Source organism: Tauraco erythrolophus, chromosome 12 (assembly GCF_009769465.1).
Source record: "Tauraco erythrolophus isolate bTauEry1 chromosome 12, bTauEry1.pri, whole genome shotgun sequence".
Lineage (NCBI taxonomy): Eukaryota > Metazoa > Chordata > Aves > Musophagiformes > Musophagidae > Tauraco > Tauraco erythrolophus.
Window position 1 is genome coordinate 20,487,392 of NC_141476.1, and position 14,199 is coordinate 20,501,590.

Below are 14,199 nucleotides of genomic sequence, written 5' to 3' on the forward strand. Positions count from 1 at the left end.
TCAGTGCAAAGACTATTTTAAATCAAGTCTAAGTGCATGTGTAGTGCATAATCAGTGCAAGCATATTCCCCTTTCTAATTCCAGAGCTTTCTTCATCCTATGAATCACTCCGTTGGCTTGTAGGATTTGGATAAGGCTCGGTGCTTTTATATTGCCCCAATGGTCTGTAAGACCATCACAGAGCCTGCCAAGTCTGTTGTCCCTGTTTACAGGTTTTAATGCACACCTCCTAGAATTCCTGTATTTCTGTCCACATAGATTCTTATGCAATTCCTGAATTTGGCAGTAAAAATGCAAATCCAAAGGAAGAGGTCTGAAGGGAGCTAAAATTGAAATTGTAGGAAAAAGGCAGCAGTTATTTCCATTGTAGTTGTGTTTACAGTCAAGAGCCTGACTGCTGACAGTCTCAAGTAGCTCTCAGCTCCGTCACGTTCAGGCAGGATCTTGCCTTAGGAATGAAGGCCTTGACTCAAAGGCTTGACTGTCAGGCCTTGACTCAAAGGCTCCAGCCAGAGAATGGGCATTATGTTTGCTTGGCTCAGATATTTACTAAAAATTACGCTTGAGAACATACTGTACCCTCTGGTTTCTATGAAAATAGCTCTAGCACATAATGTGTGAATATACTTGAATTACTATTTTGACTGAAACATTTAAGTTCTTAACAAACAGATGAAGCTAAAATCCATAGTTTCCAAAAGGCAACACAGCTTTCTCTGACCTTCAAATTGAATGTAAAGAAGGTCCACCTTGGACTGAACTTTACTTTGCTTTTAGGCAGTCAGTTTGGCTTTCTTTGACATACGGAACATAACGTTAGTGCTGAATTAATATTTGGGTTAATGAATATTACACAGGCTACTCTTTTGGTGATGTTTCATCAGATCTAGAATGAGAAAAATTCTGTATAGGAAGTAACGTTTCTGTCATGCTTCTTAATGTTACCTCTCAGAATATCTGTTCTGCAATTCAGAACCAGCATACTGGGATGCTTTGAGTTTGATGCTTCTTCTACACTTACCTACTCTTTTTGGTGTTTCTACTGTTTGTGCTTAAAGGAAGTACAAAGTGTTTTGACTAACGCTTGGCTTGTGCTTTGCAACTAAATAGACTTTATTTTATTCAGTCTTGATCCTGCAGTTGCGTTGGTGTGTGTCTAAATATGTGTAAGTGGTCATATCACTGCAGGACTCCTAGTGAAACCACTGCAACTCTGTATTAGTGAAAGGGTCCAACTGTCTGAGTGCTATTATGAGTGAAACGAGACCTCCAAGGAGCACTCAGAGGAAATGCCTTGCCAAGTAGAAGCTGATTGCTTTGATCCAGAGCACCTTAGGAGTGGCATGGAGAGGTCTAAGAAAAATATTAGGTAGAACCTGTGACTGTTAGTGGTCATTTTAAGCATCTGCTACTTTTTTTTTTTCTCAAAAACATAAAAAAAAATCAGCATCATTGCCAATTGCACTTCAGGGAACTACTGTTTAGCTTAATTCTGTTAATTTTAAGCAAATATTATTTTATTGTTTATCTACCCAATGCCTGTTTCAGCAAGATGCTGGTAGAGAGAATATCTACCGTCTCTGCTATTTCTGTTTCGTCCTGGTTTGCTGTTTTGGTAGACGTTTACAGGTGCGAAGCGTATGTGACCCTATGTGCTACTCCAGTGTTATATAAGGATTATAAAGGAGTGGCAGTGATATATTAAAGAAGTCACTATGCAGACTAAATGGGACCAGTGCAAATGATCATTTGCTCTTCTCGGTCATGGGACCCAGCACGAAGTCATGTTAAGGTAACAGAAATCATCTTCTGAGCAGCATGGGAATTACAAATAGGGTGTGACCTGTTGGCAGGCTTAGCGTGGCTGCTGCCAAAACTGAGCTGCCCCTCACAGTTACACTGGACTCTCAGTTTACAGCAGCTCAACATATAAGCCAAGAGTTCTGAATTTTCAGCTAATAATGACCTTGTGTGTTGCGATTCTGTAATTACGTGAAGCACTCTGAGATCTAGGTCGAACAAGAAAACCAAGCTCAAAGTCGTCTCCAATTAAAAGCTGAATCAGGATCACTCAGTCTGTGGCTGCGTAGGTGCTCTTAGTTTTGTGTCCAGTGTTCACACAGCACCCACCAGTGAGATCACAACTATTATTTCTGCCAGTCCCGTGTCGGTGCAGTTTGTGTGGCACAATGCAGCTGAGCTGTATCAATTCACCGTATCTTTCAGTTATTCTAATTCATTTGCCTCTTGCTTCCTTCTCCCTGTGTTGCCCAGTGCATATTTTTAAAATGATCAAGGTGTGGTTATCTTGACCAGTTTGCATATAGTTGTCCTTTCTGTTCAGCAACCCTTAGCTCAGGTGAAACCAATAATTTCTTTTTCCAGCGGATTTATGAGATATAAACTGTTACATTCTGACTTCATTCTCTGAACAACAGTTTTGCAGAGCCCTTGACTGACTCTTTGGTTCTTCTTTGGAGCTCTGCCTACAATTATTGTGAATTTTGTACTTCACATGAGTCATTGCTCCACGTTTCTAGGTATCGTAGAGAGTTCTATACGTGCCTTACGAAGCCTGAAGGTTCATCCCGTTTCCTTTCCCAACATATACATAGTACCAAGAAAATAATAGGTCATTATGTTTGGAGCTGTAAAAAATAATCTGGATATGTACAAAATAAAGATTTTAAAATGCAGTTCAGTCAAATGGAAACAGGTTTTTACTGGAACTATAAAGCCTAGCAGTTTTGTCTGCATCTCGAACTATTGAGGCCATGTAACTATTCAAAAAGGTTACATTAAAGACAGAGAAAGCAAAGACTGTTTTTAACATTTTACATTCAAATTATTATTCTTATACTTTGAAAAAGACTTAATGTTTTAGCAGGCATTAGGAACTAAAAACAGTGACTCTGTAGGACATTATGTTTGGAAAATTAAATGTTAATTAAAAAGCACTGTAGCAATGAACTACCGCATGAATCACTTATTGTTTTTACAGATCTTGCTCAAGGAATGAGGATGATCTATACTTACATGTATAAGGCAGTAATTTACATGGTTATAATGTTTTACTGCAGAACTGTATTTGGCAAATCCTAAAATAATAGCATTGGCAAATTTGAAAAAGCTAGCGTATGACATCAGAGTATGTGCTGTTTAGCTTTGTTTTGGGAAGGCTTAGAGGCATGGAAATAAAACTGAGGATGGCACTTGCGTATTATTAGTAGACAGTGTGATCTAGCAGCAGAAGCGAGGGCTGACTTTTTTTTTGCATTAATGTATATAAAGTTAACCTACCCGAAACGCTCATGAGTCCATGCATGTGTTCTCTGACAAGTGGGAGTAAAGAGGTAAGGGTGAAAATACCTTTTTATTCCCTTCCAGCTTGTCGTCTAAATCAAAAGTAACAAGCTCTAAAATTTGTGGGGCTCTGCATGTCAGAAAAGATTTGTGGTTTATTTCCAGCCTTTGGTGATTTGTACTTTTAAGTGTTTCCAAGATGAAGTGTAACATCACTTGATTCAAGGGACATTTTCCTTTTACCTCCAGGCCAATGCTAACCTATTCCAAGGTCAAGTGGAAAGGAATTTGACAAACAAGTGGTGATTTTGGGTGGTTTGCAGTTCGAACAGCTTTCATCCCCGAAGTTTTCAGAAAGTGAATTACCAATTATTAGCTAGTTAGTTAGCAGCTCAAACACAGTGAAAAGAACATTGAATTTGCCTCCTGCTTGCACAAGTGACTAAAATCTGTAATGGAAGACTAAGCTCCTTAGCTGATATGTATTTTCCTCCGTTTCCACCAACTAATCAGAAATCTATCAGATAGAGTTGCAGTGGAAATTTCATTCTGCTGCCTGCCCAGCCTAATGTGTATTTAATGTTTTGGCTTCAGCTTAGAATGAGCTTTCACACTTGACTGAACCGCGCAGCACTGCCAATAATAGATAATTATTAGGGGCACCATAGCCACCCAAGGTGATTGGCAGTATGAAATGGTGAGAACGTGTTGTTGCCAAAACTGATGACTGCCAGTTACAGTTGTGTGATTTAGAGACTGAAATAATCTGACTTTTCATTGTGCTAGGAATATGTCAGGCTCTGATAGACACCTGAATATTTGACTCTATCTGTTCAGTGTAACAGACAGATTCAGTTTTATTGACATAGAAGTCAGTGCATGAAGCGGAAATTCAGCTATTGTAACATCTCAAAGTAGAGGATGTTTCTCAAGAAAACTTATTAACTAGACAGGTAAAAATGCGACAAGGAAAATTCTTCAGTAGAAAACATGTTTTCCTTTTTCTCAATATACTGTGTCTAAATCTGGGGTCTCCAAGTCCTAGCAACAAACTGCTTTCAGTGCGAGTTCTCTTCTTGTTTAAGCCTCAGTATTAATAAAAATAAAGGAGGTCTCATTTTGGAATGAAGTTTGTCCTAATTACTTTTAGTTTTTAAGCCATCTCTAAAGACAAAGACATTTCCTGATTCTACAACTGCATATCAAATGAGTGAGCTGAACTCTCCAGATAAGCCCAGTTAATGCAACCCACAACCACGAGGTCAAGAATCTGTTCATACTAATATTTGTCTCTTCTCTGATTTAGCCAGCCTCCTAAGACTTGGAAACAGTAGGTTGCTTTTCTCCATCCCTTTGAATAAGTTAAAAAATTGCTCTTTTTTAATAAATAAAATGTATCAAGATTTGTATAAATGTAGGAGTGTTAAAAATATGTTTTCAAGAGGAAATAATATATTATCTCAAGGGAGAGTTGGAATATAACCCAGATCCACAAGAGACCAAACCACTTATCCTTGTTCTCCATATGCCCTTGGGATACCGAATGAATATTGGCCCTCATTATTTGATAAGATTTCATTAAAAATGAACGTTTAACCCTTTGAAGAAAAGGGCAGAGTTCATAAGGTGTTTTTATTTGCTTTGATTTGGCTTGTATGCTGTCTCATAAATTTCTTTGCTTCACTACCCTACTGCAGCATGATGGTGATGTAATGCATAAAAATAGCGCTCTAGTCGTCCGACTTTGACGCTGTAGATTAACTCTCTTCCATTACAAAATTCATCATACTGATAACTTATTACATTTGAGATTCTGTTTTCCTAATAAAAACCATCTATTTGAAATAGGAAGAAGACCTTACTAACGCTGCCCATTTTGTGTTCAGTCTAAAGGCATAAGAGGTTGTTAGATCCAAAAAAAGAACCTACTTCATTTTTCCTGCTATGGCTCCATGAAGCAATTGCATCTGTCTGTCATTACAGCTGCCCCAATGAATTACAAATCAGAACTTTGTAAGAGTCATCTAGAGTTCTCCTGAGATCTGTGTTAGTTTGCTGTATTTATTTACTTTTGAGGGGTTTTTTTTAAACATGTTCTAAAGTCCTCTGTAATATGACCATAGATTCTTTCTTGAATTAAGTGAGGAAAGAGCTCCTTCTAGTGGTTGGTGATGTGCTTCAGAAAAAAATACTTCATCTTGATGAGTAGTAATGTGTTTTTTTTTTTCTTTCTGGTTCCGTAGTTTCAAATATGCTATCCTGTTACCCAGTAAAATGATAAAGATTTTCTTACTTTCGCACATTTGATATAGTTTAATGAGTTTCAGAATATTTTTTTGAATTCATGTATCAGGTGTTTTTTTTGTCACTACTGTTTTTAAAAGATCTTATTTAAGTAAGAGGTATTAAAATGTCTCAGTAATTGTTTCATAAATTTTTAATAATTTCAAGCTGTTTCAGAAAAAACAGATAGGTTGTAGTAAAAGGAAACATTACTTTTTAAATTATTTCAGTATAATTTTTTTTTTCTAGGAATGAATATTATCTAGTTACCTGAATTCAGATGAAAATTTAAGCATGATGCATGAAGTAACAGAGGGTATCATAAAAATATATTATAAAGTGTTAACATTATGTTTCATAAGAATGGTGTGATTGTAAATATTCCTGATTTAAGTGACTGGAGAGAAATAATTTATCTTTGCTCAGATCACTGTGCTTTCTGTGATTCTGGTCGTGAGTAGGAAATATCAGGAAGGTCGTAGTAGGTCAGGCCAAAGGCCCATGTATTTCAGTATCCTGTCTTCAGCACTGCTTGCAGCCGCACAGCAAGAAGTGAAATTGCAGTAAACGACCTGACAACAATTATTTTTCTAGGAAATATATAACTTTCCGATTTGTCTCCACAGGACTCTCCTCTAAAAGCTGTCCAGATGTTGTGGGTCAATCTAATTATGGACACCTTTGCCTCCCTTGCTTTGGCCACCGAACCTCCCACAGAGGCTCTGTTGCTAAGAAAGCCATATGGCAGGAACAAACCTCTTATATCCCGTACCATGATGAAGAACATTCTGGGCCATGCTGTTTATCAGCTTACTCTCATATTTACCCTTCTTTTTGTCGGTAAGAAAGTTTGTTACGCTTGTTGCTTACCTTATAGAAGCATCTTGTCACCTGGAATGTCAAAATACTTTAAATGGAACCACTTAATGCACATAGATGAAGTCTTTCTTAGTCAAACAGCTGGCAAGACCAAGCTTTTTAAAGGGATCAGAAACAGTAAGGGAACAGAGCAGAGCAACAGAGTGGTTTAGTCACCTTTCATGTGTTGTTTACGTTGGGAAGGGCCTCAGAGAGCATTTTTGCCTCCTAACAAAATGTAGGTTTGGGCTTTGGCAGAAGTTTATGTTAAAATGTAGCATAGAAGTTTACGTTTTAATTGGAGCATCTGGCCTGCTTCTTCTATACTGAAATTTCATTTTGAGACTTGTCGTCTTCAGTAGGCATGTAACAACAAATTTTAAAAAAAAAAAGAAAAAACACAACAAAATCAAGATCCATTTTACCAATATCTGGAGAAGCTCTAATTGGGAGCCAAATGTTTGCAACAGTCAAGAAATAATGTTGATCTTAAGTAGTATAGATAAGCAAGTAATCAGTATTAAGTGATACAAATAACACTTTGTTTTGACATTTTAATATCTAGAATGGATATTAAAAGGAGAAAACAATCTAATTTATTAGATTACTGGACTCTTCTTCAGGCCTTGCTAGCAATGAATGCTTTTTGTAAGTTGTGTTTTGGAGAGGGGAGGGAAGAGGAGGAATGTTTCTTGCTGCAGGGAATAGTAGGGGCTAATAATAGATTCTGTTGCTCCACAATAATAAGTGAACTTGCTCAAGGGACTGATAATTTTATCAACTGGGTATTGTGTTCTTGTCACGATGTCATCGCTGTTAAATTACATGTGTGGTCTCTCAGATTTTTTTCTTTATATACAGATTGTCACATAAGCTGTAAATGTAAATTTATGATTCTTTGGGAGTGTTTTGAGCTCTGTTGTAAAAGTCTTGCTCTGCCTCACCAACTGGCAGCTTCTTTGAAACGCTCAAAGGAGGTGATGGTCTGTTTACCGTGGAGCTATTTAAACCAAAATAATTGCCAGGTTTTGAAGAGAGATGGTCTGTAATATTGTTAGGCTTACACTTTATTTTGAAAATGTCTAGCAAGTCTAAGGAAATTGTATTTCAGATTCTCTAAAACAGATGTAGAAGATCTTGGTAATTCATGAGATATGAGTCTTGGAACAAGAACTTCTGCGAACTTATGCGAAGTTTTAATGGCTTTTTGATGAGTTTTATGGTTTAAAGTATTTTATATTGAGCCCTGATGCAAAGAAAACCAAGCTTTTTCATCCTACTCTAATTACTTCTGTGTGTCTCTGGAAAACCCATGTGTACTTCGAAGGATGTAGCCCAACCGATTTTCTGATAAGCCTAGGAAATACAATTTTTGCCTTTCTAACCTCCACAAGGCTCAGCTTTGCAGTGAGATGATGTTCTAAACTCAGTGTTTTGATAAATAAATTCCAAATCAATGAGAATTATTTATATTTTGATCAACTAATACTTCATTTTTTGCAGTAGGTTTCTCTAGAGATTAGTACATCAAGTTTGGGGGCTTTTTTGTCTATGATGTGGCAGTAAATACATTGTGTTTGACAATACAGTAATGCCTTTGAGACATCAGGCACATCAGAAATCCAGAAGTCACTGTCTAGTTCTGTCAAACTGTAGTACAAAAAAAAAAATCTTAACCTCAGCAACTAGGCATAATAAACTTAACGTTGATGTACTATAACGCTTTTGGAACATGTTCAGCACTAAAAACTAGTTATGGGTTTAACCTCTGCCGTTCCACCACAGCAGCATGTTCTGCTTTGCCAGTTAAGTGATGCAATGTAATAACAGAGACTTAAGGACAGGTACTCTCACGGAGGGAGCTATGTTTGTGTGTGTATGGGATGAAAGCAAAAAGATGTCATACGTGTGTGTATCTATAAAAGATAAAACGATGGTATCTGTTTGCTTTCATTAAGTTTTTCCTTATTTTTTATATGTAGTTAGGGGAATATTTTCCAGTACTTAGTTATCTTTAGGGCTCTTTACATTAGTGATGGGTGATAGAACAAGAGGAAATGGGTATAAGCTTAGTCAGGGGAGATTCAGGTTGGATGTTAGGAAGTATTTCTTCTCTGAAAGGGTTGTCAGCCACTGGAATAGGCTGCCCAGGGCGGTGGTTGAGTCCCCATCCCTGGATGTGTTTAAGAAAAGGGTGGACGAACTGCTTAGGGACATGGTTTAATGGGGGATTAGGGATGGCTGGACTGGATGATCTCCAAGGTCTTTTCCAACCTAGAAATTCTATGAATTCTATGAATCTCTCTGGAGATGTATAATCTCTTAAAAATCTCTGCTCTCTCGCAGTCTAACTTTCGTGGCTTCATGTTATGTTACTGATATATTTGTGATATATCACAAATCTATTTTCTGTTGAAAGACTATAAGCCAAATTCTTTCTTTGGAAACATGCTCATTAATCCCAGTGAATTGAACATGAATTGCTCAAATATCCCACGGCAAAAAAACGCTCACTGTTAACTTAGCTGATGGAATTAACAACCTCAGGAGAAAACCTGAGGAAACTTTTCATTTTCTTTCTTCAGAAATTATGAATATAATGCTAGTGGGATAGCAGAAAAATGTTCAAGCTTTTATTTGCTTTTATTAACAAAACACTGGTTATGAAAATGAGCAGTATTGTGATAATCTTCTTTACTCTTATTTCATTTATTATTTACACTTTCATGTGAATGCCCCATCCTTACTTTAAGATAATGCCTCTTTCAGTAACTGGATGTTATCTGTGAACTTTGCATATAAGAAAGTGGGTAAAAAACTGGACATGAGCCAGCAATGTGCACTTGCAGCCCAGAAAGCCAATCATATCCTGGGCTGCACAAAAAGAAGTGTGGCCAGTAGGCTGGGGAGGTGATTCTCTTCCTCTACTCCGCTCTTGTGAGACCTCACCTGGAGTACTGTGTCCAGCTCTGGTGTCCCGAGTGCAAGAAAGACAGGGATCTGTTAGAGCAGGTCCAGAGGAGGAGCCACAAAACTGATGAGAGAGCTGGAACAGCTCTCCTGTGAGGAAACTGAGAGAGTTGAGGTTGTTCAGCCTGGAGAAGTCTCTGGGGAGACCTTAGTGCAGCCTTCCAATATATGAAAGGGCTTATAAGAAAGACAGAGACTTTTTACCAAGGCCTGTAGGGGCAGTGGTTTTAAACTGAAAGAGGATAGGTTTGGTTGGACATAAGGAGAAAAAATTTTTTGCAGTGAGAGTGGTGAGACTCAGGAACAGGTTGCCCAGAGAAAACTGTGGATGCTGCATCATTGGAAGTGTTCAAGGCCAGGTTGGATGGGGCTTTGAGCAACCTGATCTACTGAAAGACGTCCTTGCCCATGGCAGGGGGATTGGACTAGATGATCTTTACAGGTGCCTTCCAACCCAAAGCATTCTGTGACTCTATAAAAGAGGTCCCTCAGCTGCAGGTATCTTTTCAAAACTTACCTCATTTTTACAGTTACTCATCATGGTTGTATCTTGCTTTTTTTATTGGTCAGATCTAGAAGTGATGGTCAAATTATCGAAATAAAGAGCAATGCCTGATGGTGCTTTCAAAGCAGAGTAGCAGAATGATCAAAACCAAATCTATTTACAACCAGGAATGTCTGTGGTTTTTATCATTAATATCCTTGAATGCTTGTCAAGAGTTCTGCCATACTGGATTAGCAAGTGGGTAAAAATTGCTGAAGAGTGGTTGCTTCTAATTATTGTAGAAAATCGCAAACATACTGTCAGTGGTCTCAAGTGCCTGGTACATCAGAAAGAATTGACGACTTAGAATAATTAGTATTTGGTTAGAGGAAAAGTACTGCGGAAAACTATTTGTGTAGGTATACTGAGTTATTACAGAATAGTCATCATTTGAGAAGGTTCTTGCTCGGGAAGCTTAAGTGTCATTGGTGTTTTAAATTCTGCCTATGTTATAGTCAGTGCAGAAGGAAAGCTGGTAAAGCAAAGCACAGGAGGCAACTAGCTAAAGCAAAAAGGGAAATATAAGTTTGATTAATTTATTCTAGTGGAAACTTTTATTTTTGTCTTATACCTAGGTGAGAAAATGTTTAAGATTGACAGCGGGAGGAATGCACCACTTCACTCTCCACCTTCAGAGCATTACACCATTATCTTCAACACCTTTGTCATGATGCAGCTTTTCAACGAAATCAATGCACGAAAAATCCATGGTGAAAGAAATGTCTTTGATGGCATCTTCAGAAATCCTATTTTTTGCACTATTGTACTGGGTACATTTGCTATTCAGGTAATTATTTGGACAAGAATTAATAACTGTTCATCAGAAATTTACCTTAATTTTTTCTTTTTCTGTGTGGTTTTTTTTTTGAAATCTAAATGCTGTAGGAGGCACACTTAATAGTAAACCACCTGGTTTCCCATGTTTTCCCAATCAGTATAAGTGTCAATAATGGAAATTGTTATGTAGCCATAACAAGAGTGCTATGAGTGTAGAAATTGTTATGTAGCCATAACAAGAGTGTTATGAGTGTAGCCACTCTCTCCATTCATTTTCCCACTTCCTATCCACTGCCTTCCATTCTCTTTCCCTTTCCTTCTTCCTCTGTAATTGCACTTCACATGGAACGAGTTTGCGTTCATAGTTTGTTTATTCACTCACACAGGAAAGCAACCGCTTTAGGTACTGTGCAACAGGTTATTAATGATATATTTGACTAGTTTACCAATAAAATATGTTGGAATCAAGCTGGCAGAGCTATAATATGTACAAAGACAAAGTAAAATCTCAAGTAAAATATGACTGAAAGTTGTTGGGGTTTTTTTGTGGGGTTTGGGGTTTTTTTGGGAGGAGAGTTTTGTTCTGTTTTTTTTCCCTAGAAAATATTTACCCGCTCTCTTCTCTGCTTTTCTGTATAGATAGTAATTGTCCAGTTTGGAGGAAAACCATTTAGCTGTTCTCCCCTGCAGCTTGACCAGTGGATGTGGTGTGTATTTATTGGATTAGGAGAACTTGTATGGGGTCAGGTAAGCATTCAGGAATATGCAGATTTCTTTCTTATATTTTTATAACCCAATCAAAGGTGTGATGATGTTCAGAATCCTACTGCATTGTCGTTTCCTTGATCTCTCACAATGTCATGTTTAGCACACATTGAAATACAGGCTGCTCTCTAAGTACTTCAAGAATAGATACGGTAGTAAGGATAACTTATCCCATTGTTCCTTTTTTGTTAATTTTCATATGTTTCTTTCCCCTAAGCAGGACGTGCTATCACCAAGGTCGTCTTCCGTTAGGCTTTTTCATGAAAGACATTTAATTCATAACCTAGTCCTCTAGTTACACGGAACGTATAGTAAGGGCAAACTCCCTTCCTTGTGACAGGATACCCGATGTAGCATGTGTATGTTCCGCCATGGCATGTTTTTGAAAGTGAAAAGAAGTTCCAGTCCTATGTCAAGTCGCTCATTCCCTCGCTGAAACTGCCGTTGTGTCAACCCACAGTAGCTTTGTTACTGACACAGGACTACGTCCAGTGCGTTTAACATACACCCAGAGGGATCCTCCATCCATCTACTTCCATGTGCGAAGGATGGAAGAGGGGATGAACGAAAAAGGGTTTTTTTGGTGTAATAGTTGCAGAAAAGTGCAGTTCAATTAATTTTAAAATTCTGCTACAACCTGTGTCATCATTAGCTAATATAAAATTATATAGAGATCTAACGTCAAGTGTCAACAAGATAACTAAAGTTATGTGATTTTCTGTCGGGAAGTAACAATACAGATACAATCGTTACTGTTAAAATACGACATCACCCTTCTATGTACAAACACATATTGCAAAGTTAATAATGATGTTAATTTTTTTCAACCTTGAATTCATTATTAATGTATTTAAGTTGATGCCACCTGACACTGTAAAAAAAAAAGCGTGAAAAATGTGAAGTTACATTTTGCCTCTCAGATGTAAAGATACATATAGATCAGCTAGTGTATCATTATGAAGAAACAGGCAAGAAATTGCCAACTGCAATTGAATACCGGAATGGTTCTGATGGAATTGTAAGGAACAGATGCCAGCTTTCAAAATGGATTACTTGTTCTCTTATGGAAAAAAAACCAACCCACATTTTGGACAGTTAGGCCTTAGATTTTTTTTGAAGAAACAAGCTCAGAGTCATGACAGCTTTTAATCCATATGTTGCTGAAAACCACCGCTATTAAATTGTTGTAATGTAATTATTACTTGAAGATGAGATTTGATTTATGACCTTGCAGGGGGAAATCCTAAAATCAGTTTGATAATTCTTGGAAAGAAAAGATTTGTTTTCAGCTGACTGGAGAATACCAACTTTGGGAGGATGGAAGAAAAGCAGGGAAAGGGAAGAAAATCCTAGCTGCTTTATGATATCATTCAGCTGTGAAGAATTTCCCAAAGCCTTTGATTAATGTATTATTTGGCTTCTAAATTTTGTTGTATGTGGTTATTACGTAACCACTGAAAACTACCAGCATCTGTTTTCAATTTAAAGATGGGCATAGTTGCCAAAACCTTATTGTGAGAGTCTAGCCTTTAAATTGAAACTGGTATTGCAATACCTGAACAATTTTATCACTGAAAAGACTACAATTTTACATAAAGCAAATTCAGAGGGAGAAAATTCTTCTCTGGTGGTCAGTATGTAGTCTCCACAAAAGAAAAACACAGGCAAAAAAAAAAAAAGAGCATAATTTACGTATTTATATGATTTACAGTCTGTGGCAAGTCCTCTCTTCATGGAGCTCTACAGTACGAGAGATTTCTTGTCCTTTAGAAGAGGTGCATCTCTTCCTTCTCGGTGTTGTCTCCTGCTATGACTAATTCTAGTTCAGCACAAAACAAATTTGTTATCCCTTTGTTCTATCGGTCTCCTGAACCTGCTGTTCTTGTGAACCACTCAAACCAATCAAGATTTTCAAGTTTAGATGTTAAAGTTGGCACTTTTAAAAGTGATTTAAGGTGTAATTTCTAGGAAGCCAATCTCAGATGTCTTGAGGGCCAGTTTTCTAAAAGGTGGCCCTCATCACTTCTGAGAACCAAGTCTTTCTAATATATTTCATGTTACGTTCCCGGAATTATTAATCACTTTTGAAAACTGCAATAATTTTCCTGGGAATAGTATTGAGTTCCTTAATCTACGTCCAGTCTATCGAGTCTGCCATTACCTGAACTGGGAAAACGAGCAAACAAAACGACATGTAAACACCCAAAGAAAAGAAATAGAGCAGAATCTATCAGCCTGTCTGAGAGAGGTCACACAGAATCACTACCAAATACAGTTGTTTCTATGTATACTGTCTTGCAAGTACTTCATCACTATCAGTTTCATCAGATTCCAAACAATCTTAAGTAGTTTCTTTCTGTAGAGTGCTGGCATTATAGTGTTTTGAAAGCTGGGAAGCTGAAGGAGTTTCAGTAAGTATTTAAATGACTAGCACTTACCTTTTATTTTTTTTTTCCTGTTCTGTCTTTGTTCTTGTCACACCTTAATTTTCCAAGTTTACATCTTGTTTTTCAAGCCTCAAAATGCATTTAAAAAAAGTTCTGTAGTAGTGTAGAAACTGGGTTTTTTTGAAATTTATCTGTCTTTAAAAATAATGTAATAAAAGTAGAGTTGTGGCTCGTGAAGTTCGAGACCCTCAGCAGAGTTTATTTTCATCCTGAAAATATTTGGTGCCTTTTCATGTGTCTTCACTATATCCA

General features: G+C 37.4%; 1 protein-coding gene across 18 annotated transcripts in view; it reads left to right on the plus strand.

The window, feature by feature from the left end:
* Positions 1–14,199, plus strand: part of ATP2B2 (ATPase plasma membrane Ca2+ transporting 2) — a 175,363-nt gene that overhangs the window by 143,235 nt on the left and 17,929 nt on the right. For 16 of the 18 annotated variants that reach the window (XM_086619166.1, XM_009988232.2, XM_086619169.1 and 13 more), the window contains 3 exons: positions 6,213–6,426; positions 10,534–10,745; positions 11,375–11,482. In XM_086619166.1, the coding sequence (XP_086475292.1) occupies positions 6,213–6,426; positions 10,534–10,745; positions 11,375–11,482 (534 nt within the window). The remainder of the gene's footprint in view (positions 1–6,212; positions 6,427–10,533; positions 10,746–11,374; positions 11,483–14,199) is intronic. The other 2 variants (XM_086619172.1, XM_086619177.1) reach the window with 1 other exon arrangement.